This window comes from Triturus cristatus, chromosome 1_1, assembly GCF_964204655.1.
Source record: "Triturus cristatus chromosome 1_1, aTriCri1.1, whole genome shotgun sequence".
NCBI lineage: Eukaryota > Metazoa > Chordata > Amphibia > Caudata > Salamandridae > Triturus > Triturus cristatus.
This window is the reverse complement of record NC_140579.1, coordinates 128120648-128145265: the sequence shown is the minus strand read 5'-3', so window position 1 is coordinate 128145265 and position 24618 is coordinate 128120648. Positions and strand designations below refer to the sequence as shown.

Here is a 24618-nt window from a genome sequence, read left to right as displayed (position 1 = left end):
GCCCTCCTGTGTTTGTTGGTTCACGGTACTGGATCAGTGTGGGTGGATGGACCAACAGCCACCTCGGGATAAAAGGAGCCTACTTGTCAGGTTGAAAATTCAGGCATTGCAGAACACTCTGTCAGTACTGTCAATCTTGCAGTTCCATCTGTGGCTTTGCTAGACTGCCTTTGTGAAGTAAGTAAGTATGTAAGTGCCCCAAACAGCAAATTTCATGTGTTGGAGGGCAACACACCTGTAGTAATGGGGCCAGGCCAATATTGACAGTTATGTTCTGTTATGTTATGTTGAATTGCATAGCGCGCTAATCACCCGAAAGGATGTCCAGGCATTTGGATAGGTGTGAAAATGTGCAAGATGCTTATACGAAAGCCAGGTCTTCAGCTTCTTGCTGAACTCAAGAAGTGAGGAGGAGGCTCTGATGTGTTGAGGGAGGTCGTTCCATATCTTTGTAGGAGAATGAGCGACCTCAGGCTTTGCTTTTGCTGATGCGGGGAGTGTGTGGGAGTGAGAGTGAGGCATAGCTTATTTGCTTGATGGCTTGGTGAAAGTGTAAGCAGCTGTTCAGGTATTCTGGTCCCGTGTTGTGTAGGGCTTTGTATGCATGCGTGAGAAGTTTAAATTGGCTGCACGTGTGAATGGGGAGCCAGCGAAGCATCCTGAGGTGCAGTGTGATGTGGGTGTGACAAGGTACATTTAGTATGGGTTTTTCAGCTGTATTTTGGATGGTCTTCGAATCTGTGTAGGAGTTGTTTGGAGATTCCAATGAAGAGAGTGTTGCCGGAGTCCAGCATGCTGATAATGAGTGTTTGCGCGATGTTCCATCTAGTGTTCTGAGGCAACCATTTGAATATCTTTGGCAGCATACAAGGATATGGAGGCAGAAAGTGCACACTACATTGACTTGAGCCATCATGTTGAGCTTGAAGTCTAGGATGATCCCTATATTTCTTGCGTAGTCTGTGGGTGTTTGTCCTAGCTTTGATGACCACCAGGTGGAGTTCCATGGGGAGGACTTGTTGCTGAAGACCAGTATTACTGTCTTGTCTGAGTTGTGCTTCAGGCAGTTGGTTCGCATCCAGTCTGCGACCATTGTCATCTAGTTGCTAAAGTTGGTTCTGGAGGTTGTTGTCTTATCCATCAGGGAGAGGATGAGTTGGGTGTCATCAGCGAGGAGATGACAGCGATGTCCTGTGATCAGATGATGTTGGCGAGCGGTGTCATGTATATGTTGAAAAGGGTGAGGCTGAGGGATGACCCCTGGGGGACTTTGCATATCAGTTTATTGGTCTTTGATGTGAAGGGTGGCAGCCTGATCCTTTGGTTTCTTCCTGTGAGGAAGGAACAGATCCATTTGTGAGTGCATCCTTGTATGTCAATCTTGTGGAGTCTTCTGATGAGGGTGTTGTGGGAGACAGTGTTGAAGGTCACAGAGAGGTCGAGCAGGATGAGGGCCGCTGTTTTCCTTGGTCAAGGATGATTTCAATGTCATTGGTGGCCATGATGAGTGCTGTTTTGGTGCTGTGGTTGTTTCTGAATGCTGATTGAGTGTTGTCTAGATGATAGTGAAGTTCAAGATGGGTTGTGGCTATCAGCGGCTACTCAATAAGAAGTCCAGCTTGCCCACACAAAACCTTTTCTTACTTTGCTGGACCTTTATGTATGGTGGTCTGGCAGTGCCTTTTGTCAACTAACTCCACTGGCCAGATGTCTCAGAAAGCGGATAATCTCTTTGATAATAAGACAAATGCTTGAGAACCCCAGAAATATGCACCGCCTACAGAGCAGCCACCACAGCACACCACCAACTCATCAAATCCACGAAGAAGAAATTCCTCCAAGAAAGAATCCTCACCAACTCCCACAACACCAAAGAACTCTTCTCCATCATCAAGGAATTTGACCAACCCAACAGCAAAACAACAGAGGCCCCACCCTCCCGAGACCTCTGCAACAGACTAAGCACCTTTTTTCACCTCAAGATTAAGATGATCTATGAAAACTTTGACAACCAAGACCTCTGCACTGTTCCAGCTCCCACCCCCAGGGACGCCACCCAACAGACCCTGCTCACTTAGACCCCGCTCACGACAGACAACATCCTAAAGACCATGAAGAGCATCCACATCTTCCACAGAGCCATCACTACCATCGCACCCAAACTACACCGGCCGATCAACTGCTCCCTCGAAACCGCCACATTCCCTAATGACTGGAAACATGCCGAAGTCAACCCTCTCCTGAAGAAACCCTCCGCAGATCTGACGGACCTCAAGAATTTCAGGCCCATCTCCTTGCGTCCATTCACAGCTAAGGTCATCAAAAAGGCCATCAACACCCAGCTAGCAAACTTCACCAACGCCAACAACGTCCTGAACATCTCCAAATCCAGATTCCGCAGCACCCATAGCACCGAGACCACCCTGCTCGCCGCCATCGACGACATTCGCTCCCTCCTTGTCCAAGGGCAAACGGGATCCCTCATCTTCCTAGACCTCTCTGCTGCCTTTGACACCGTCTCCCACCGCACACTAGCCACCAGAGTGTATGATGCTGGCATCCACGGAAAGGCCCTTTACTGGATATGCTTATTTATCACGGCAGAACCCAGAGAGTCAGACTCCCGTCCTACCTCTCGTAACCAACAGAGACCAGATGTGGAGTGCCCTAGAGATCCTCCCTCAGCCCCACTCTCTTCAACATCTACATGGCCTCCCTCGCAACCAACGTCAAAACCCATAGGCTCAGCATCGTCTCCTATGCTGGCAACACCCACCTCATCCTCTGCCACACCAAAGAACCCAACATCACCAGGCACAACTTCCAAGAAGGGATGAAAGCCGCCACCACCTGGATGAAGAAGAGCTGCCTGAAACTCAACTCAGAGAAAACAGAAATCCTCATCCTCAGCTCCACCCCCTCCACATGGGACGAAACCTGGTGGCCCTCGGAAACCTCTCTACCCCGATGGACCATGCACAAAACCTCAGCATCATACTTGATTCATCACTCACGATGAACCACCGGATCAACGCCGTATCCTCGGCCTCCGCATACTCTGAAAAACGTTCAGATGGATCCCATCAGAATCCAGAAAAACGGTCACGCACACCCTCATCAGTAGCATACTGGACTACGGCAACGCCCTCTACGCCAGAATCAACAAGAAACTACTCCAGACCGTTCAGAATGCTGCAGCCAGACTGATCCTAGATGTCCCCCGTCACAACCATATCACCCTGCACCTCCGCGACCTCAACTGGCTCCCCACCGAAAGAAGAATAACCTTCAAGCTCCTCACTCTTGCATACAAGGACCTCCACAACATTGGACCTGCATACCTAAACCATTGCCTCTCTTTCCACGCACCCAAGAGACACCTCCGATCAGCTGACCTCTCTCTAGCCACCATCCCATGCATCTACAAGTCCAGAACAGGAAGCAAGTCCCTCCACTGCTCCAGTTTGGGAAAGACCTCAAGACCTGGCTCTTCGGATCACCCCAGCACTCAACAGAGCCGTGCCCCTCATCCCTCCTAACTCCTTTAGAGTAGACCCTCGTGGGTGAGTAGCTGCGCTTTACCAACCCTGTTTGATTGAATCTACCATAGTTCCTTGGTGGTTGCTAAAATGCACCACACTCGCGGGGATGGACCATTTGGAAACAATTATCACTTATATACTACCAGAAAGAGGAGTTAAGACTGCACTCTCTCTGCCCAATCAGAGTTAAGCATCAAACTAAATGTACTGAATTCTGCCACAAATAGGATATGATGTAAGGCTTGAGCAGCCATAATGTAATACTCTGTTTTTAATGAAGAGTGGCACCACTGCCAGGTGCGGGAGAGGGAATACATGTAAGACCCTCAGCTTTGCTTACACAGCTGGAACGGCATGATACGCTTCAGTCCTTGAGATGATGAGGCAGATCCTAACTTTAGGACTCCTAAATGCCTTCTGTGAATACCGAAAGTCTTAAAATTAGGATTTTTCTCAGTTTAGGAGTAGTAAAGTTAGGACTCCTAACTTTAAGACTCCTAAACTGAGAAAAATCCTAACTTTAAGACTTTCGGTATTCACAGAAGGCATTTAGGAGTCCTAAAGTTAGGACTCATAACTTCTGTGAATACCGAAATGAGTAAGTGCCTTCTGTGAATACCAAAATGAGTAAGTGCCTTGTGTGAATACCAAAATGGTAGTAAGTTTAGGATCTTGTCTTAAGTTAGTTCTGTGAATCGGGGCCATGACTCCTAGCCGTCGTATGTCCAACTCCACAACCCCCAAACCCTGCCCCGCCCCCGCCACACCGCCCTGCAGCACTCCCTCTGCGAGCCGCCACTGAGCGCTTGTCCATTTCACTCTCACTATATGCCTAAGTCTTCCCACATCTCTTAATGCTTCCCTGAGGCCAGCAGGAAGAGATGCAGGCTTTGGTCGCCAACCCTCCTAAAGCCAGATCAGAAAAGCCCAAAACAGCAAACCCTGACTCGCATCCAGTTTGAATCCCACTATCTCCACCTGTGCTATGAACAGAGTCACTCTTCCAGTTATAATGATATAAATACACAGAGGCCTCCTATGCCACGCCATTAAAACATTTACACTATTAGGGGTTTATTTACAAGCCCCTTGTGCCAACGGTACGTCACTTTTTCCCTTTTAAAAAACTTCCAAATATTTCCGGTTAAAAGCAGGCCTCTTTTTTAAATGCTATTGATGGGGTCCATATCAGCCGGGTGTCTGCGTACACCGAAATCAAGGTATTCTGGGGCAACCTTGAGTGACTTCCAGACAAACACCAACCTTTTTAAAGCCCCTGCACCCAAAGAATGAAATGTTACTTTCATGAAGGTTGATATCTAATAGATTCTATCAGAGTAGACCTCGATGGCATCCAAGGGGCATTGTAGACCGATGAGGGCATACTGACAGCGGCTGGCCATGTTCCATCTGGGTATGGAGCCCCAGGGCATCCTTTTCTAGATAACTTGGCTTTTATAAATCTTAAATTCGTATTTTTGGCAGCAGTTCCGAAGTAAATGTCCTCCCTCTCCCAAAAATATCTTTCATGTAAGTTGCATAAAGGGTGACTGACATCTGCAGAGAGTGCATTTCAAGGCAGAGACATTGCATGTGTTTTCATAGCCTGTCTGTGATGAGGATTCTTTCCATAGCAATGAACAGGGGTTGTGTCTCTGCATTGAGGTGGAGTTTGCATTTTTGCTCGTGCTCACACAGTGCATTTCTCATGGCCTGTCACTGAAATAAGTATGCCTCAGGGTCCAGCACTAATATGGAGTGTGTCTAATGACCTGTCACTAATGTAGAGTGTGTCTCATGGCTGACACTGACATGGAGTGAGTCTCATGGTGGCATGGCACTGATGTAGGGTGTGTCTCATGGCTGACCCTGACATGGAGTGTGTCTCATGGTGAGCTGGCGCTGATGTAGGGTGTGTCTCATGGCTGACACTGACATGGAGTGTGTCTCATGGTGGCCTGGCACTGGTGTAGGGTGTGTCTCATGGCTGACACTGACATGGAGTGTGTCTCACGGTGGCATGGCACTGATGTAGGGTGTGTCTCATGGCTGACCCTGACATGGAGTGTGTCTCATGGTGAGCTGGCGCTGATGTAGGGTGTGTCTCATGGCTGACACTGACATGGAGTGTGTCTCATGGTGGCATGGCACTGATGTAGGGTGTGTCTCATGGCTGACACTGACATGGAGTGTGTTTCACGTGGCATGGCACTGATGTAGGGTGTGTCACATGGCTGACCCTGACATGGAGTGTGTCTCACGGTGGCATGGCACAGCTGTAGGGTGTGTCTCATGGCTGACACTAACATGGAGTGTGTCTCATGGTGGCCTGGCACTGATGTAGGATGTGTCTCATGGCTGACACTGACATGGAGTGTATCTCATGGTGAGCTGGCGCTGATGTAGGGTGTGTCTCATGGCTGACACTGACATGGAGTGTGTCTCACGGTGGCATGGCACTGATGTAGGGTGTGTCTCATGGCTGACACTGACATGGAGTGTGTCTCATGGTGGCCTGGCACTGATGTAGGGTGTGTCTCATGGCTGACACTGACATGGAGTGAGTCTCATGGCTGACACTGGCATGGAGTGTATCTCATGGTGAGCTGGCGCTGATGTAGGGTGTGTCTCATGGCTGACGCTGACATGGAGTGTGTCTCACGGTGGCCTGGCACTGATGTAGGGTGTGTCTCATGGCTGACACTGACATGGAGTGTGTCTCACGGTGGCATGGCACTGATGTAGGGTGTGTCTCATGGCTGACACTGACATGGAGTGTGTCTCATGGTGGCCTGGTACTGATGTAGGGTGTGTCTCATGGCTTACACTGACATGGATACTCCTAACTTTAGGACTCCTAAACTGAGAAAAATCCTAACTATAAGACTTTCGGTATTCACAGAAGGCATTTAGGAGTCCTAAAGTTAGGACTCATAACTTCTGTGAATTCCAAAATGAGTAAGTGCCTTCTGTGAATACCAAAATGAGTAAGTGCCTTCTGTGAATACCAAAATGGTAGTAAGTTTAGGTTTTTGTCTTAAGTTAGTTCTGTGAATTGGGCCCATGAGTCCTAGCCGTCGTATGTCTAACTCCACTACCCCCAAACCCTGCCCCTCCTCCGCCCCACCGCCGCGCAGCACTCCCTCTGCGAGCCGCCACTGAGCGCTTGCCCATTTCACTCTCAATATACGCCTAAGTCTTCCCACATCTCTTAATGCTTCCCTGAGGACAGCAGGAACAGATGCAGGCTTTGGTCGCCAACCCTCCTAAAGCCAGATCAGAAAAGCCCAAAACAGCAAACCCTGACTCGCATCCAGTTTGAATCCCACTATCTCCACCTGTGCTATGAACAGAATCACTCTTCCAGTTGTAATGATATAAATACACAGAGGCCTCCTATGCCACGCCATTAAAAACATTTACACTATTAGGGGCTTATTTACAAGCTCCTTGTGCCACCGGTACGTCAATTTTTCCCATTTTAAATAACCCTGGGCGTAGTTCGCGAAGAAGCGATACGCGCAGCTACGCAAAGTGCACTTCGCACTACGCAAGCTACGCTTAGCACTTCGCGAACTGCGTAGTACCCTGTTCGAACTGTGCAAGATGCCGTTTTCAATGATTACACAGTGTGGACAAGCATCCGGCACTGTGCAATCATTGAAAACAGCATGTTGCACAGTGCGAGCTGTAGTTTTCTGCCGCTCAAGTAGATTTTTACTCGAGCGGCAGCATTCTCAACGCGGACTGGTAGTTTCTCATCACGAGCGGTCGCAAGCATACGCGACCACTCGCAATGAGAAACCTGATCTCCCCGCGTTGAGAATCTCGCCGGGAGGTTTATTTTCCACACCCGTGATCGGCAACTTGATGTTGCTGATCGCGAACGAGGAAAAAGTCTCGCCGGGATGTCATTTTGCTTGCTCGCGGTCGCCAACTTGACGTTGAGGACCGCGAGCAAGCAAAAAATGACCGCTGCACTACGCTACGCGTGTTTACACTGTGCTACGTACAATTCGCGTAGTGCGAAGTTGCGCAAACTTCACAAACTACGCGAGCGTAGCGTAGTGCTTTGCCCAGGCTTAATTTTAAAAGTGACGCACCGGACGCTCAAAGGGCTTGTAAATATGCCGCTGAGTCTTTCAAATGATGTGTGTGAAACTTCCAAATATTTCCAGTTAAAAGCAGGCCTCTTTTTAAAATGCTATTGATGGGGTCCATATCAGCCGGGTGTCTGCGTACACCGAAATCAAGGTATTCTGGGGCAACCTTGAGTGACTTCCAGACAAACACCAACCTTTTTAAAGCCCCTGCACCCAAAGAATGAAATGTTACTTTCATGAAGGTTGATATCTAATAGATTCTATCAGAGTAGACCTCGATGGCATCCAAGGGGCATTGTAGAACGATGAGGACATATTGACAGTGGCTGGCCATTATCCATCTGGGTATGGAGCCCCAGGACATCCTTTTCTAGATAACATTGGCTTTTATAAATCTTAAATTCAAGATGCTGTTGAAAGAAGGGGCTGAAAGGGGTTCTTTGGCAGCAGTTCCGAAGTAAATGCCCTCCCTCTCCCAAAAACATCTTTCATGTAAGTTGCATAAAGGGTGACTGACATCTGCAGAGAGTGCATTTCAAGGCAGAGACATTGCATGTGTTTTCATAGCCTGTCTGTGATGAGGATTCTTTCCATAGCAATGAACAGGGGTTGTGTCTCTGCATTGAGGTGGAGTTTGCATTTTTGCTCGTGCTCACACAGTGCGTTTCTCATGGCCTGTCACTGAAATGAGTATGCCTCATGGCCCAGCACTAATATGGAGTGTGTCTAATGACCTGACACTGATGTAGAGTGTGTCTCATGGCTGACACTGACATGGAGTGAGTCTCATGGCTGACACTGGCATGGAGTGTGTCTCATGGTGAGCTGGCGCTGATGTAGGGTGTGTCTCATAGCTGACACTGACATGGAGTGTGTCTCACGGTGGCATAGCACTGATGTAGGGTGTGTCGCATGGCTGACACTGACATGGAGTGAGTCTCATGGCTGACACTGGCATGGAGTGTATCTCATGGTGAGCTGGCGCTGATGTAGGGTGTGTCTCATGGCTGACACTGACATGGAGTGTGTCTCATGGTGGCCTGGCACTGATGTAGAGTGTGTCTCATGGCTGACACTGACATGGAGTGAGTCTCATGGCTGACACTGACACGGAGTGTGTCTCATGGTGGCCTGGCACTGATGTAGGTTGTGTCTCATGGCTGACACTGACATGGAGTGTATCTCATGGTGGCATGGCACAGCTGTAGGGTGTGTCCCATGGCTGACACCAACATGGAGTGTGTCTCAGGGTGGCCTGGTACTGATAAAGAATGTGTCCCATGGCTGACACTGACATGGAGTGAGTCTCATGGCTGACACTGACATGGAGTGTGTCTCATGGTGGCCTGGCACTGATGTAGGGTGTGTCTCATGGCTGACACTAACATGGAGTGTGTCTCATGGTGGCATGGCACAGATGGAGGGTGTGTCTCATGGCTGACACTGACATGGAGTGTGTCTCATGGTGGCCTGGCACTGATGTAGGGTGTGTCTCATGGCTGACACTGACATGGAGTGAATCTCATGGCTGACACTGACATGGAGTGTGTCTCATGGTGAGCTGGCACTGATGTAGGGTGTGTCTCATGGCTAACACTGACATGGAGTGTATCTCATGGTGGCATGGCACAGCTGTAGGGTGTGTCTCATGGCTGACACTGACATGGAGTGTGTCTCATGCTGGCCTGGCACTGATGTAGAGTGTGTCTCATGGCTGACACTGACATGGAGTGAGTCTCATGGCTGACACTGACAAGGAGTGTGTCTCATGGGGAGCTGGCGCTGATGTAGGGTGTGTCTCATTGCTGACACTGACATGGAGTGTGTCTCATGGTGGCCTGGCACTGATGTAGGGTGTGTCTCATGGCTGACACTGACATGGAGTGTGTCTCATGGTGGCCTGGCACTGATGTAGAGTGTGTCTCATGGCTGACACTGACATGGAGTGAATCTCATGGCTGACACTGACATGGAGTGTGTCTCATGGTGAGCTGGCACTGATGTAGGGTGTGTCTCATGGCTGACACTGACATGGAGTGTATCTCATGGTGGCATGGCACAGCTTTAGGGTGTGTCTCGTGGCTGACACTAACATGGAGTGTGTCTCATGGTGGCCTGGCACTGATAAAAAATGTGTCCAATGGCTGACATGGAGTGAGTCTCATGGTGGCCTGGCACTGATGTAGGGTGTGTCTCATGGCTGACACTAACATGGAGTGTGTCTCATGGTGGCCTGGCACTGATGTAGGGTGTGTCTCATGGCTGACACTGACATGGAGTGTGTCTCATGGTGGCCTGGCACTGATGTAGAGTGTGTCTCATGGCTGACACTGACATGGAGTGAGTCTCATGGCTGACACTGACACGGAGTGTGTCTCATGGTGGCCTGGCACTGATGTAGGTTGTGTCTCATGGCTGACACTGACATGGAGTGTATCTCATGGTGTCATGGCACAGCTGTAGGGTGTGTCCCATGGCTGACACCAACATGGAGTGTGTCTCATGGTGGCCTGGTACTGATAAAGAATGTGTCCCATGGCTGACACTGACATGGAGTGAGTCTCATGGCTGACAATGACATGGAGTGTGTCTCATGGTGGTCTGGCACTGATGTAGGGTGTGTCTCATGGCTGACACTAACATGGAGTGTGTCTCATGGTGGCATGGCACAGATGTAGGGTGTGTCTCATGGCTGACACTGACATGGAGTGTGTCTCATGGTGGCCTGGCACTGATGTAGAGTGTGTCTCATGGCTGACACTGACATGGAGTGAGTCTCATGGCTGACACTGACACGGAGTGTGTCTCATGGTGGCCTGGCACTGATGTAGGTTGTGTCTCATGGCTGACACTGACATGGAGTGTATCTCATGGTGTCATGGCACAACTGTAGGGTGTGTCCCATGGCTGACACCAACATGGAGTGTGTCTCATGGTGGCCTGGTACTGATAAAGAATGTGTCCCATGGCTGACACTGACATGGAGTGAGTCTCATGGCTGACACTGACATGGAGTGTGTCTCATGGTGGTCTGGCACTGATGTAGGGTGTGTCTCATGGCTGACACTAACATGGAGTGTGTCTCATGGTGGCATGGCACAGATGGAGGGTGTGTCTCATGGCTGACCTTGACATGGAGTGTGTCTCATGGTGGCATGGCACTGATGTAGGGTGTGTCTCATGGCTGACACTGACATGGAGTGTGTCTCATGCTGGCCTGGCACTGATGTAGAGTGTGTCTCATGGCTGACACTGACATGGAGTGAGTCTCATGGCTGACACTGACAAGGAGTGTGTCTCATGGTGAGCTGGCGCTGATGTAGGGTGTGTCTCATGGCTGACACTGACATGGAGTGTGTCTCATGGTGGCCTGGCACTGATGTAGAGTGTGTCTCATGGCTGACACTGACATGGAGTGAATCTCATGGCTGACACTGACATGGAGTGTGTCTCATGGTGAGCTGGCACTGATGTAGGGTGTGTCTCATGGCTGACACTGACATGGAGTGTATCTCATGGTGGCATGGCACAGCTGTAGGGTGTGTCTCATGGCTGACACTGACATGGAGTGTGTCTCATGCTGGCCTGGCACTGATGTAGAGTGTGTCTCATGGCTGACACTGACATGGAGTGAGTCTCATGGCTGACACTGACAAGGAGTGTGTCTCATGGGGAGCTGGCGCTGATGTAGGGTGTGTCTCATTGCTGACACTGACATGGAGTGTGTCTCATGGTGGCCTGGCACTGATGTAGGGTGTGTCTCATGGCTGACACTGACATGGAGTGTGTCTCATGGTGGCCTGGCACTGATGTAGAGTGTGTCTCATGGCTGACACTGACATGGAGTGAATCTCATGGCTGACACTGACATGGAGTGTGTCTCATGGTGAGCTGGCACTGATGTAGGGTGTGTCTCATGGCTGACACTGACATGGAGTGTATCTCATGGTGGCATGGCACAGCTTTAGGGTGTGTCTCGTGGCTGACACTAACATGGAGTGTGTCTCATGGTGGCCTGGCACTGATAAAAAATGTGTCCAATGGCTGACATGGAGTGAGTCTCCTGGTGGCCTGGCACTGATGTAGGGTGTGTCTCATGGCTGACACTAACATGGAGTGTGTCTCATGGTGGCCTGGCACTGATGTAGGGTGTGTCTCATGGCTGACACTGACATGGAGTGTGTCTCATGGTGGCCTGGCACTGATGTAGAGTGTGTCTCATGGCTGACACTGACATGGAGTGAGTCTCATGGCTGACACTGACACGGAGTGTGTCTCATGGTGGCCTGGCACTGATGTAGGTTGTGTCTCATGGCTGACACTGACATGGAGTGTATCTCATGGTGTCATGGCACAGCTGTAGGGTGTGTCCCATGGCTGACACCAACATGGAGTGTGTCTCATGGTGGCCTGGTACTGATAAAGAATGTGTCCCATGGCTGACACTGACATGGAGTGAGTCTCATGGCTGACACTGACATGGAGTGTGTCTCATGGTGGTCTGGCACTGATGTAGGGTGTGTCTCATGGCTGACACTAACATGGAGTGTGTCTCATGGTGGCATGGCACAGATGGAGGGTGTGTCTCATGGCTGACCTTGACATGGAGTGTGTCTCATGGTGGCCTGGCACTGATGTAGGGTGTGTCTCATGGCTGACACTGACATGGAGTGTGTCTCATGCTGGCCTGGCACTGATGTAGAGTGTGTCTCATGGCCGACACTGACATGGAGTGAGTCTCATGGCTGACACTGACAAGGAGTGTGTCTCATGGTGAGCTGGCGCTGATGTAGGGTGTGTCTCATGGCTGACACTGACATGGAGTGTGTCTCATGGTGGCCTGGCACTGATGTAGAGTGTGTCTCATGGCTGACACTGACATGGAGTGAATCTCATGGCTGACACTGACATGGAGTGTGTCTCATGGTGAGCTGGCACTGATGTAGGGTGTGTCTCATGGCTGACACTGACATGGAGTGTATCTCATGGTGGCATGGCACAGCTGTAGGGTGTGTCTCATGGCTGACACTAACATGGAGTGTGTCTCATGGTGGCCTGGCACTGATAAAAAATGTGTCCCATGGCTGACACTGACATGGAGTGAGTCTCATGGTGGCCTGGCACTGATGTAGGGTGTGTCTCATGGCTGACACTAACATGGAGTGTGTCTCATGGTGGCCTGGCACTGATGTAGGGTGTGTCTCATGGCTGACACTGACATGGAGTGTGTCTCATGGTGGCCTGGCACTGATGTAGGGTGTGTCTCATGGCTGACACTAACATGGAGTGTGTCTCATGGTGGCATGGCACAGATGGAGGGTGTGTCTCATGGCTGACACTGACATGGAGTGTATCTCATGGTGGCCTGGAACTGATGTAGGGTGTGTCTCATGGCTGACACTAACATGGAGCGTGTCTCATGGTGGCCTGGCACTGATGTAGGGTGTGTCTCATGGCTGACACTGACATGGTGTGTATCTCATGGGGGCATGGCACAGATGGAGGGTGTGTCTCATGGCTGACACTGACATGGAGTGTGTCTCATGCTGACCTGACACTGACATGAAGTGCATATCATGGTTCACCACTGATGAAGTGTGTCTTGCGTCCTGAAAATGGGATAGAATGTGCCGTGTGCTAGTTCTGACAAATAGGGTGTATTTTGTTTTGGAACTGAAATGGGGAGTGTTTCTTGCCTTAGCATTGACCTGGATTATTTTACTCTCCTCGAGCTGACATGGAGAGTATTGATACAGGATGTGTCACTGATATAGAGTGATTACTATGGCCTTGAACTGCAATGGAAAATTTGTCCTAAAAATTAGGTGTGATTACATACCCCAGAGACTTTCACTAGGGATTGCAACCCTACATCAACCCATCAAACCTTTCAAACATCAGCGGAATGTGACATGTCCCTGAACTCTCACGTTTCCCAGGTCCATGACTGAGCAGATCAGCCAGTCAAGATATATTCATTTGCATTCCGGGATCTATAGTCCTGGTTATCCTATCATAAATGTAGGACTGCAGGTCCTAGAAGGCAAAGAAACGTTGAGAGCTCTGTTGAACAAATTAGTAAGGAGTCATCGATGGGCACAAATGACTCAAAGATCGAATCGAGGAGTGCATTACGGGGTTTATTATCATTATTTCTAATTGCATGCACTGAAGCAACAGTGGACATTGTTAGTGGTTCAGGAAAGCATTAATAGCCGTTCAAGAGGGCGTTGATATCAGGTACGAGGACATAGTTATCTCTTTGAAAGTCTATTGCTACTAGTAGGAGTAGAGTAGTCACTATTTTACAGGTATAAAATTTGCTAGTAGCTCAGGAAGACTTTCCTTGAGCAGAAGTAGCTCTCACCACAGAAAAGGTTGGAGACCCCTGGAGTAGACTGATCTATAATGATACTATCTGGTGATGTGGAGCTCCCAAAGACACCACAATTTACAGGATCTGCACTGGTGGACAGGAAAACTGCAGGCAAATAGGGATGGAGTCTTTCTGAAGGAATGAAAAATCCTCCAAATATTCTTTTAAAAGGTTGACATGTTGTACTTTTGCATTGCATGGATTGTCCTGAGGGCATCGTTGAAGGCAGAAAACTAGGCATGCCCGCTCCTCCACAAGGCAAGCCACACCTTCTTGGACATCAAAGAGATCCTGTTCAGAACAGGTTGTTCAAACCAATCAGAGAGGCTGTCTCGAAAGGCACCCAATCAGAATGACTGAAATAACCTATATTTCTTAGCCAATGTGACTGCTGCAGTACAGCAATTGAAAACTGGTCTCTCTGTCCAGGGTACAGTGATTTGAAGTAGTTATAATTAGTAGTGAATGTGTGCTAGTCACTGTATCATAACATTGTATTTGGGCACTGTGTAGCCAATCACAATGATTGGTGCTTATAATGCATTAATGGACTGACTTTGCATCCAGGTAGGCATCTGGAGACACTGAACATCTCAGAGTTCCATGGACGTGCCAGGTGGGCAGGCAACTGATTGCGACACACAGAATTAAAGTGTGGAAAGTGGTTGTATATCAGAATATAGAGGACAGATGTATTGTGACATTATGATATAAATATTGCCAACCGAAATATTGTGAAGGTAAGTATATGTAGGTAAATATAGATTTACTATTGTTAATCCCACATTCACATTCCTTGAAGATATATATTGTCAAGCTGCATGAAAGTAGAATTAAGTATAGTAAATCGATACTCTTCTATGCATGTTTACATTTATGTTAGTTTGATACTCAATGTTTTTGCCACAATGTTTTTTTCATTACAATATTTCGTCAATAATATTCTGTAAACATACGATAGAGACCACTTCAGTTCCATACTGCTAGCAAAATGTTGAAACAGAGAGACTTTTTCAGCCACCTGAAGAACCTTTCTTTTGGTTCAGGAGGGCATTAGTACAATTTTTTAGTTCTAATAGGAGGCTTTTAGAAGTTCATGCGAACCTTCTAAGAGGTTCATGAAGACATAGTTGTGACACAGTTGAAACATTTGAAGCACGTCAGAAGGACTCTCCTATCACTTTAGGTGCAGAGTTTTAGCAGTGTGCAAGAAGAGATAATTATGGCATGGTAGGGTAGAGGAGAAACAAGCGATGATTCTAATAGCACCTTCAATATTTTCTATGTGCTTTAAAGTACACAACTACAAAAGTATGTTTGCATTCTTTCATCCAGTGGTCATCTCTATTTAGAGTTTAAGTTCTTCCAGTATGCCAGGCAGATGTTCCATTTTGTGGTATTGTCCATGCATAGCAGCCCAGCATCACAGTGGTACGTGCAGTTTGTAGCTTTACTCGGAATTATTCCAACGGGGTCAAGAGATTGAACATCCGCCCTTCTCCTTATAAGGATTTTTATCCTCTGGGACACCTTTCAAGAGAGGATCTTCTGCTGCCAGTGACTCAACATACTCTTTAATTTCTTTTGCAGTTTTAGAGACCTAGAGGACAAACAATAATATAAATATGAATGTGTTTCTAAGAAAACAATTATCAATTCATGTCTAATCTATTTTTGGCATTATTTTATGATCAGAATGATCTTGTTATCTGAATGCACTTGCATTGACACAGACACCTGGCATTCAGACCACTGTCTTGCTAAATCTAAATGAAAAGGGTCCGGACAACCAGCATCACCACTGGCTTGGTTCTAAAACATCACAAGTCAGATAAAGATTTTTCCCCACAATGAGAGCACGCCTTGGGAAATTCTTAATATTCAATTTTAATTCTGAAAATTAATCTTCAAATCAACAGCAACTATTTTTGATTCGATTAATCGGTATCAAATATCAGTGTTGCTCAGTTTACTCTTCGACAATTTATATACTGAACACAGTCTGGGCAATCAATTCGCTCTTCATGCAGAAGATTATCAAATTACTCTGCTAATGATATGAATTTATATTGTTATTTCATAAAACTATAATCTGACTTCAGTTACATCCCAACAAAATACACATAACAACCAATGGCTACATCTTATTTGTCTTAAATTCCTTAAATTTTTCCAACAGACATTAGGTCTGCAATTTGTTGCAAAAAATGCTATTTTGGCTTAAATGATAAACTGCCCATTTCTACCTCATGATTCAAATGGGCTTAACTTCCTATTTTGATTCCAGATGGACTTGTCACTGTGTTTCCTTTGAAGATTCAAAATGGACACCAATCTGGTTGAGATTAATGTGGAAGCTCAAAACAATCTAAACACAGAAGTCCAAAAAACCTTGTCAAAAAGAAACGACTGTAATCCTCTTGATCATTTAATCTCCAATGCTTCTGTGTTCCTAACGGCTCTATCCACCAGCAAAGTTGTCTTGTTACCCCGATTGTTTTCCATCGTTCTTCCATAAAATGCTTTGCTAAATTCAAACACATATCTTTTATCTACACTTCTAACTTACTGAACATTTAGCCACAATAAATATTACCACAAAGATATTTCATTTAGTACATCAAATATTAAGAATCATGTTCTGAAATATTTTCTTAGAATATTCTTTTTATGCTGATTTCACAAGCGTTGTAAGAAAATAATGGAAAAGGGACTCCTTTTGGAGTCAGTAGGATCTTCTGCACATTACCTTTCTTAACATGATTGGCCCTAACTGTAATATTTCTTAAATTTGGTGATAAACACTATCAATGATTTATTAACGGTTTCTCTTCTCTAAAATTGAGTCTCTACTTAATAAGTTACAATGATGAAAAATTGTGTTTCTAACATGACTCGACTAATAGCTGCAAGTCATGCTGAATTTCAGCCAATCCTTAATATTCATTATTTCATAAAAAGTCTTATACTTCATGTCTTGTGAAAATCTTGATCTTCACCTGTAGTTGTATTGTATCCTTCAAATATTTTCTGTTTCTAAATTCTTGCAGCATTTTCCCATTGTCTGATTTCATTGACCTCTGGTTCTGAAACCATCTGTCTACCTCGCAATACGCGACTCAATGCAACACCGATGTTGGTTGCCACTGGGTGGAAATGTGCACATAACAATACATTAATTTAATTGTTTCATTAATGAATACATCTGTTTTAAAGCCATCATTATTTACAGCACTTTGACATCTAAGAACTTTATTCTTTGAAATACAATTTCTTGTGAAAGTTGAATTACATGATTCATCTTTAATAAACCTCTTAATATTGTTTTTTTTAATTCTGTTTCTGACACTCCATTTTCTCCTTTTCTGTTCTCATAGACCTCTGGGTCTGAAAAAATCTGTTTAACTCTTAATAAGCGACTTTAAAACCATCAATTTTAACAGCACTTTGACATTTAAGTAATGTATTCTGTGAAATACCACTTCTTGTGAAAGTTGAATTACAAGATGCATCTTTGATCAACCTCTTGATAATGCTTTTAATTCTGTTTCTGTGTTACTCCAAGCACCAAAAACATAATCTATAAACTTAGATGAACATATGATCTTTCAATTCAGACTTTCTTAGAATCAAAATCAAACTCAATTCAACCATACCAATGTGACTATTACCATGTTTCAAACAAAAATGACTCTTAAAATGAAAATAGCCGCGATACAAAAGTGGATGTATTTATTAAAAATCAAAACTCTTTTTTAATATTGAATAGATTTTTCTATAGAAAATTCCTTTTATTGATTAATGTTATCAAACAGATCATTTTACAACACAGGTAAAAAAAAATCACCTTCAAAATATGTGTAATATCCTTCTATAATGTAGGCATAGATTGTACTATTTTCTGTAAATTATAATATATTTGCCAATTGCAAGAAGATCGATTCTGTTTCTGATATGATTGAATCTACAAGGGGATTGATTGCACATTTATGAACTTTAGGTGATTAATATAATGTAGAAAGTCTTACGTGTTCAATCTTCAAATACCCACACACTAAGTCTTTAATGCTATCGTTTTCAATAGCTTGATTAATGATGGTTTCCATTAAATTGTTGATTTCTTTTGTCACATAATAATTTATGTTGCTTTAATCAGGCATATTATTCACACCAAAACGTTGTTTGTGTAGGGTCATGAAAGAAAACACAGTGATGAGTACATCCAAGATCAAAATAGTTGGTTTTGCTCATAAGGTGGAGTTGTACAGCAAGCTATTTATGGCATCATTATGTTTTAGCAAAGGACTTCAGTCCTCCAGTTTGTGGGTTTGTTTGAGGTGTGATTTAATTCCAATGTTTTAAAGACTGAATGACATTTATAATGAGTTAAATGCATGTGGTTAACCAGATTATTCGATCATTTTACTTATGAAGGGTGACTGGATTACCCAATGCTCATTGAGATTATACATTGTCAGTGCATGAATTGAGCAAAGCTGAACTTTAGTATTGATTAATCAATTCAAAATGATGTTCATTTAATTGAAGATTAGTTTCCAGAATAAAACTTGATTTTTAAAATATGGAAGTTCTATCCCAATGAGTGCCATTATTGCAGGTAAAAAATGTAATCGTATTAGCAAAAGTATAATTATATTTCCTATTGGCCCAAGCAATTTGTAAGTCAAGCACCTAAGAATCATATTAAATAAAGAGTAGGGTGGTTCAAAATAATTTGTTGCATTTTTTCTCAGCAGTGCCATCATATTACCCCCTGTAATCATTTCTAACTTTAACATATTGGATGTCCTAACTCAGCGATTAAGACACCCAATGGCACTGTCTATTAAGGTTTCATCTTGTCACCTATGGTCATTGCTATTAGCAGTGGCTCTCAGATCAGGACACCCAGTTGCAACTACGATTATTTATTTTAAAAAAACAATACCATCTGAAGCACCCATTATAAGGCAATATTCTTAGCACTGGCAAAGAAAGTTCTCAGAGTCTATGGCCATGCAAGTGACAGTGCCATGAAGGGAATAATCCTGCAGATATGACAATACTCTAATTACAGTACCTTTGTATCAATACATTGCCTTGTACTGTCACTGTGACAACACGTCAAAACCCCCCTGGAACTGCTGAGAGAAATAACTCTGCCTTAGGACATAGTTTAATTACAATGCCAATTCCAGTGCCTCCAGGAACAAGTCATTATCTGGCACTGAAGTAAAAACAATTTTGTTGTACTAAAGGTCAACATTAATGAGTAATATTTTCCAATACGTTTTACGAGTATATAAGTGTGCAGTTATTATTACATGGTGAGACTGTGATACAGACATCCCACTGTAAGGAATATGTTTTGTACTGGAAAGTGACCCTTCTTGTATAAAAATAATCCTTTACTACTTTTCCTGCTTTGTATGTGTGCTGTACAATGCTGCACACATGCAAAGTAAGAAAAACATGGAGAATGAAAACATTTTTGTAATGTAATGTAAAAGCTACTTCTATAGCGCTGCTACCACTCCAGGGAGTATCTTGGCGCTCACCCAACTCAGATGTACGAGAAGGGGGGGGGAGTAGACACAGATTACACGCGGCACACTACATCTCAGACCATTGCTATACAAGCTGAATTGGACATAGAGTATACCCAAGTTTTTAATGCTTTCCTGTATTGGGTTTCATCCGACAAGGAGCGTAAGGAAAAGGGAAGCTTGTTCCATGCTTTAGCACCCAACACGAAGACAGATTTGCCACCTTTAGTTGTCAGCTTAAATTTAGGGATAGTCAGCAGGTTTTGGCCCACAGATCTTAGACAACGTACCGGCTTGTATCGCTTAAAACCCTCGGTTAGATATTTAGGGCCTCGATGGTGAAAAGCCCTAAAGGTAATCAAGAGGACCTTAAAAAGAATTCTCTTTGCAATTGGTAGCCAGTGTAATGCATCCATTGCTGCAGAAGTTGATGATCTACGGGGCCAGCCTAATACTAGGCGGGCAGCTGCATGTTGGACCATTTGTAGTCTGTGAAGTACCGATCTGTTGGCTCCTGCACATAAACTGTTGCAGTAGTCCAGCCTAGAAGTGATCAAGGCCACTGCAACAGTTTTCCTGGCTGACAGCGGCAGAAGATTAAAGAACTTTCTCAAGGTTTTGGTTATGTGAAAGCATGTGCCAGCTACTGCAACAGCTTGTTGTTTGAAGGACAGCTGATTGTCAAATTTAATGCCTAAGTTCCGGACTGATGTGATGGTATTGGGAGGAGTTACCTCACCATCCGGCCAACAACTTATCGGGGAAAACAGATTTTCTTTTCCGACCGGAAGGATTTCCGTCTTCTCGGCATTGCATTTAAGATGATTATCTGTCATCCATTTAAATGTTGCGGCTAGGCACTCTTTAAGATTTTCTTCGTCGGCACCCGCTCGATCCCTGTCTAGTACTAGAATAAGCTGGGTGTCGTCAGCATTAGGCCTGGGCAAAAATTTCGTTCCGTTCGCGGAAATTGCGATAATTTGACATTTTTGCGTTCCGCGGAGAGCGCGAAAATGTCAAAAATTCCGGTTTCCGCAGCTTGGCGATAATTTGTTTCTTGCTCGCGCTGTAAAATAATACATTCTCGCGCGCGCGCGATCGCCTTACCTGAATCCCTGCGTTCGCCGACAAGTTTTCTTGATCCGGTCGCGTTCTCCATGAGATGTTGTATTGTTTTTAGCCATTTGCGCTGTCTCGCGACAGTTCGCGCCCGCAGTGACGTCATGCGTCGCGCGATCACGTCTTTCTTCTCGCGATCATGCACCGCGAGAACAACTCAAAACAAGATGGCCGCGCCCGCAAGCAACCACATGGGTAAGTTGGCGACCCGCAACCATGCAGAAAATCTCGCGAACATGCCGGAAAAAAACTTCCGCATCTTCGCGATATTTCTGCTTGTTTGCGATAATTTTAAACATTCTCGCGATAATTTGCGAAGGTTAATTCCGCAAATTCCGCCCACCCCTAGTCAGCATACGAGATAGTACTGATCTGGAAAGAAGTGATCAAATTAATCAGGGGAACCAGGTACAGATTAAAAAGTATGGGACTCAAACTTGAACCCTGGGGGACTCCCGAGCTAAGGGCCTTAGCTTCAGATTGATACTGGCCCAATACTGTGATTTGGTGTCTATCTCTGAGAAAGTTTCTCAGCCAGGTCAGAGCTGTCCCCTCTACCCCCGCGGCAGCTAAACGGTCCGCTAAGATGTTATGCGAGACCGTATCAAACGCTGCCGACAGGTCAAGTAGAATTAGGACCGCCTTCTTTCCCTGGTCAATGGCCAAACGGAGAGTCTCAGTTGTAAACAATAAGGCAGACTCGGTAGAGTGTTTTGACCGGAACCCTGACTGATTATGATATAAAATATCATTTGTTTCCAGGAAATTTGTGAGTTGGATGTTCACAAATTTTTCCGTTAATTTAGACATCACTGGAAGCAGGGAGATTGGGCGTAGGTTGGAGAGAGTGGTAGGGTCGGCGAGGTTTTTTTTCTGAAGTGGTTTGACCGCAGCAAGCTTCCAATCACTAGGGACATCTGCCGTCGCTAAAGATGAATTAATAATACTGTTTACAATGGGGTTGATAGTTTCTGCCAGAGATTGTAAAGCCAAAGGAGGGCAAGGATCAAAGGGGGATCCGGATTTGCTCGCAAAAATGGCTTTAAGGGAGTCTTCAAGGGAGACAGGGGCGAAAGTGTCCAAACTAATTGGGGCCTTCACCCTCTCCCCTCTTTCATCTGCTTCTAAAATGGAGGGAGCTAGAGGAAAGGTTCTCACGATTTTAAGAATTTTATTCTCGAAGTAATCCGAGATCTCATTACATAGGATTTGAGAAGGTGGAATCTCCTGCGACAAGACAGAGGGATTCATAAAGTCCTTGACTATATTAAAGATTTCCTTTTGTCCTTGAGCTGCCGTTTCAATTGCCTGAAGATAGTAGGCTTTTTTGGCTGATTTTATATCTGCATGGTACTGTCTTCTGGCCTGTGTATAAGTGTCACGGGCAGTGATCTCATAATGCCTGCGCCACCGGCGTTCTAATGTTTTTATTTCCCCCAGTTTTACTCTCAAGGGTAATGTAAACCAAGGAGCCTTCATTTTCTTTTTAGTGGAATTTCTTATGTTGGAAGGACTTAGTTGATTGCCTATCATAGTTATCCAATCCCGCAGCTTTTGGTTATCAACAGAGGTGTTACCTGTTGGCGCCAGGGTGCCAATTCCAGGCGCATCCAACACATCAGGTCTACTGGATAATTGTTTCCAGTTAGGTTTACGAATCATGTTAGGAGTGGTGGTGTTATTTCTAATTCTATCCGACATTTTATGCAAAGATGGAATAGAGAACGGGATAAAAAAATGGTCAGACCAAATCTGGGGACAGGGAGGATTGACTATCAGATTGCTGGAATTAGAGCAAATACAGTCTAATAAGTGGCCACCCGAATGCGTATATTGATGAGTCAGAAGCGTATATTGATGAGTCAGTTTTCCTTACTACATCTTCCTCGAGGAGGTGACATTCCCTGTCTATAAATGTTTGTAGATAAGGATTTGCACCAAAAGCCATTGGTGGTTGTAGGGGAACACCCATGTACCACCTATGGAACGCCCCTTTTGCGTAAAGTAATGCACAGCACCACATAGAGCAATTTTGCAATACTTTGGAAAACTATCCAACGCAAATCCCGATTGCGTTGGATAGATCTCATTTTGCGTACGCCCCTACGCTCTGGTGAGTGGCCCAGAAATGGCAAGAATACAGTACTCTAGCCAAGAACTTAAACATTTCAATAAACTTTATTTAGAACAATTAGCTTTCCAGGGCAACACAACTACTAGCAACATTCAAGAGAACTCATGCCTCAATGAACCAACACCATTGAGTACACCCCAAACGCTATGTAATTTGTCTCACACAAAAACTTCTAAATCATTAAAGGGGATATATTTCAATGCCCGCTCCATTCCTAAACATACCATGGAAATATGGGGCCTTATGGACATGCGGTCACCAGATATCTATTTTATAACAGAATCCTGGCTACACGAACACTCCTCCACAGATGTTTAAGTTGCCTTCCCACCCTAATATAACAGGGTGGATAGGAAGGGCAGAAGAGGAGGAGGCCTGCTTATCGCTACAACTCCTGGTATGACCATTACCGCTTTAGAGTCTACGAGTAACGATCAATTAGAAATATATATTTTTAGAATAGATGGTCTATCTCAGGTCACCTGGAGAGGAGCGCTGGTATATGGACCGCCCGGCCCAAAAAATTATTTTACATACTAGCTATTGGAGAGAATTGCTCCACATGTGTTATCCACTGACCTTTTTCTCTTAATAGGAGACTTTAATTACCATGCAGAGATTTTATCTGACCCAGACACTAATCAGCTCATTACCAATATGAGCACTCTGGGGCTTGTCCAAATAGTGGAAATCCCCACCCACTCTGCAGGCCATACGCTCGATCTATACCATCCCAGCCCATATAATAAAAATCGAGCTTAAGAACAAACTAAAATGGCAAAGATCAAGGGCCGAAAGTTACTCCCATCTCCTTCTCAACCCATTTTAACCCTCCGACTAAATGTCAAGCAGATAACATCGATCTGGCAGCAATTTCCCTTGAGGGAGCTATAACATCTGCGCTAAATAAAGTTTCCCCCTTACTAAAGTCAAATTTAAACCCAGAACGCACCCTGGTTCACAGAACAACTGAAGACAATAAAGCTCTCCTGTAGAACGGCGGAACGGAAATGGAGAAAAAACAAAAGTCCGATAGACAGCGAAAAATATAGAAGTATCCACCGTAGCTATCTGGAGAACATCAGACAAGCTAAAAAATTGTTTCTTCTAAATCAGATTGAAAAGGCAGCAAACTCCAATAAGGAGCTTTATAAAATCTTAAAAGAGTTCACATAGCCTCCAGCCCAGTCTCTACCTCACAGAACTGGGCGGACTCCCTTTCCAAATTTTTTGATGAGAAAATCAATGTAATTCACAGCTCCTTTCCATCCCAAGAAGACATAAATATCCCAGGAAATCATTCCATCGTTTCCACGGGTTCCCCTCCCACTCTAGAATAATTATGTTTATGCAATTCAGAAGATGTGGCCAGAGTTATGCTAAAAATCAAATCCTTGGGGTGTGGCTACGTGGCGTAGCACAATGGCCGCTGCTTAGTAGAGCTCCGGTGAATCCAGCCCACACCCACGTATCCGCCTTATTAATCCTGAGCATTTGTGAAGGAAACCGACGATCGGAGGGCACCCGGACCTCTTTGCAACAAAAACGAAGCTTGTAGGCCTTCTTGGGGTCGAGATATCTCTCCCTCTGCAGCGCGGGGTTAGCAGGACGGGGAAAGCCGGGTGCCCGAGTGACGACGAATGGTGCGTGCGTGTTGACGCAAGCGGCAGGACTTCGCGCCTAACTCCGGTCCATTGATCCTTGATCGGCCGCCTCAACGGCATGCCTCCACTGCATTCCTGACCGGATGGACTGTCGGTGACACTGCGGAGCATAGGTGACGAGCCAGGGCCGCGTT

The 24618-nt window shown here is 45.4% G+C and overlaps 1 protein-coding gene across 1 annotated transcript in view; it reads right to left on the bottom strand.

The window, feature by feature from the left end:
- Nucleotides 1–13769: 13769 nt before the first annotated feature.
- Nucleotides 13770–24618, bottom strand: part of LOC146869770 (guanine nucleotide-binding protein G(I)/G(S)/G(O) subunit gamma-T2-like) — a 54107-nt gene continuing 43258 nt past the window's right edge. The window contains exon 3 of the mRNA XM_085614899.1: nt 13770–15621. Within this exon, the coding sequence (XP_085471025.1) occupies nt 15496–15621 (126 nt within the window). The 3' untranslated portion in view covers nt 13770–15495. The remainder of the gene's footprint in view (nt 15622–24618) is intronic.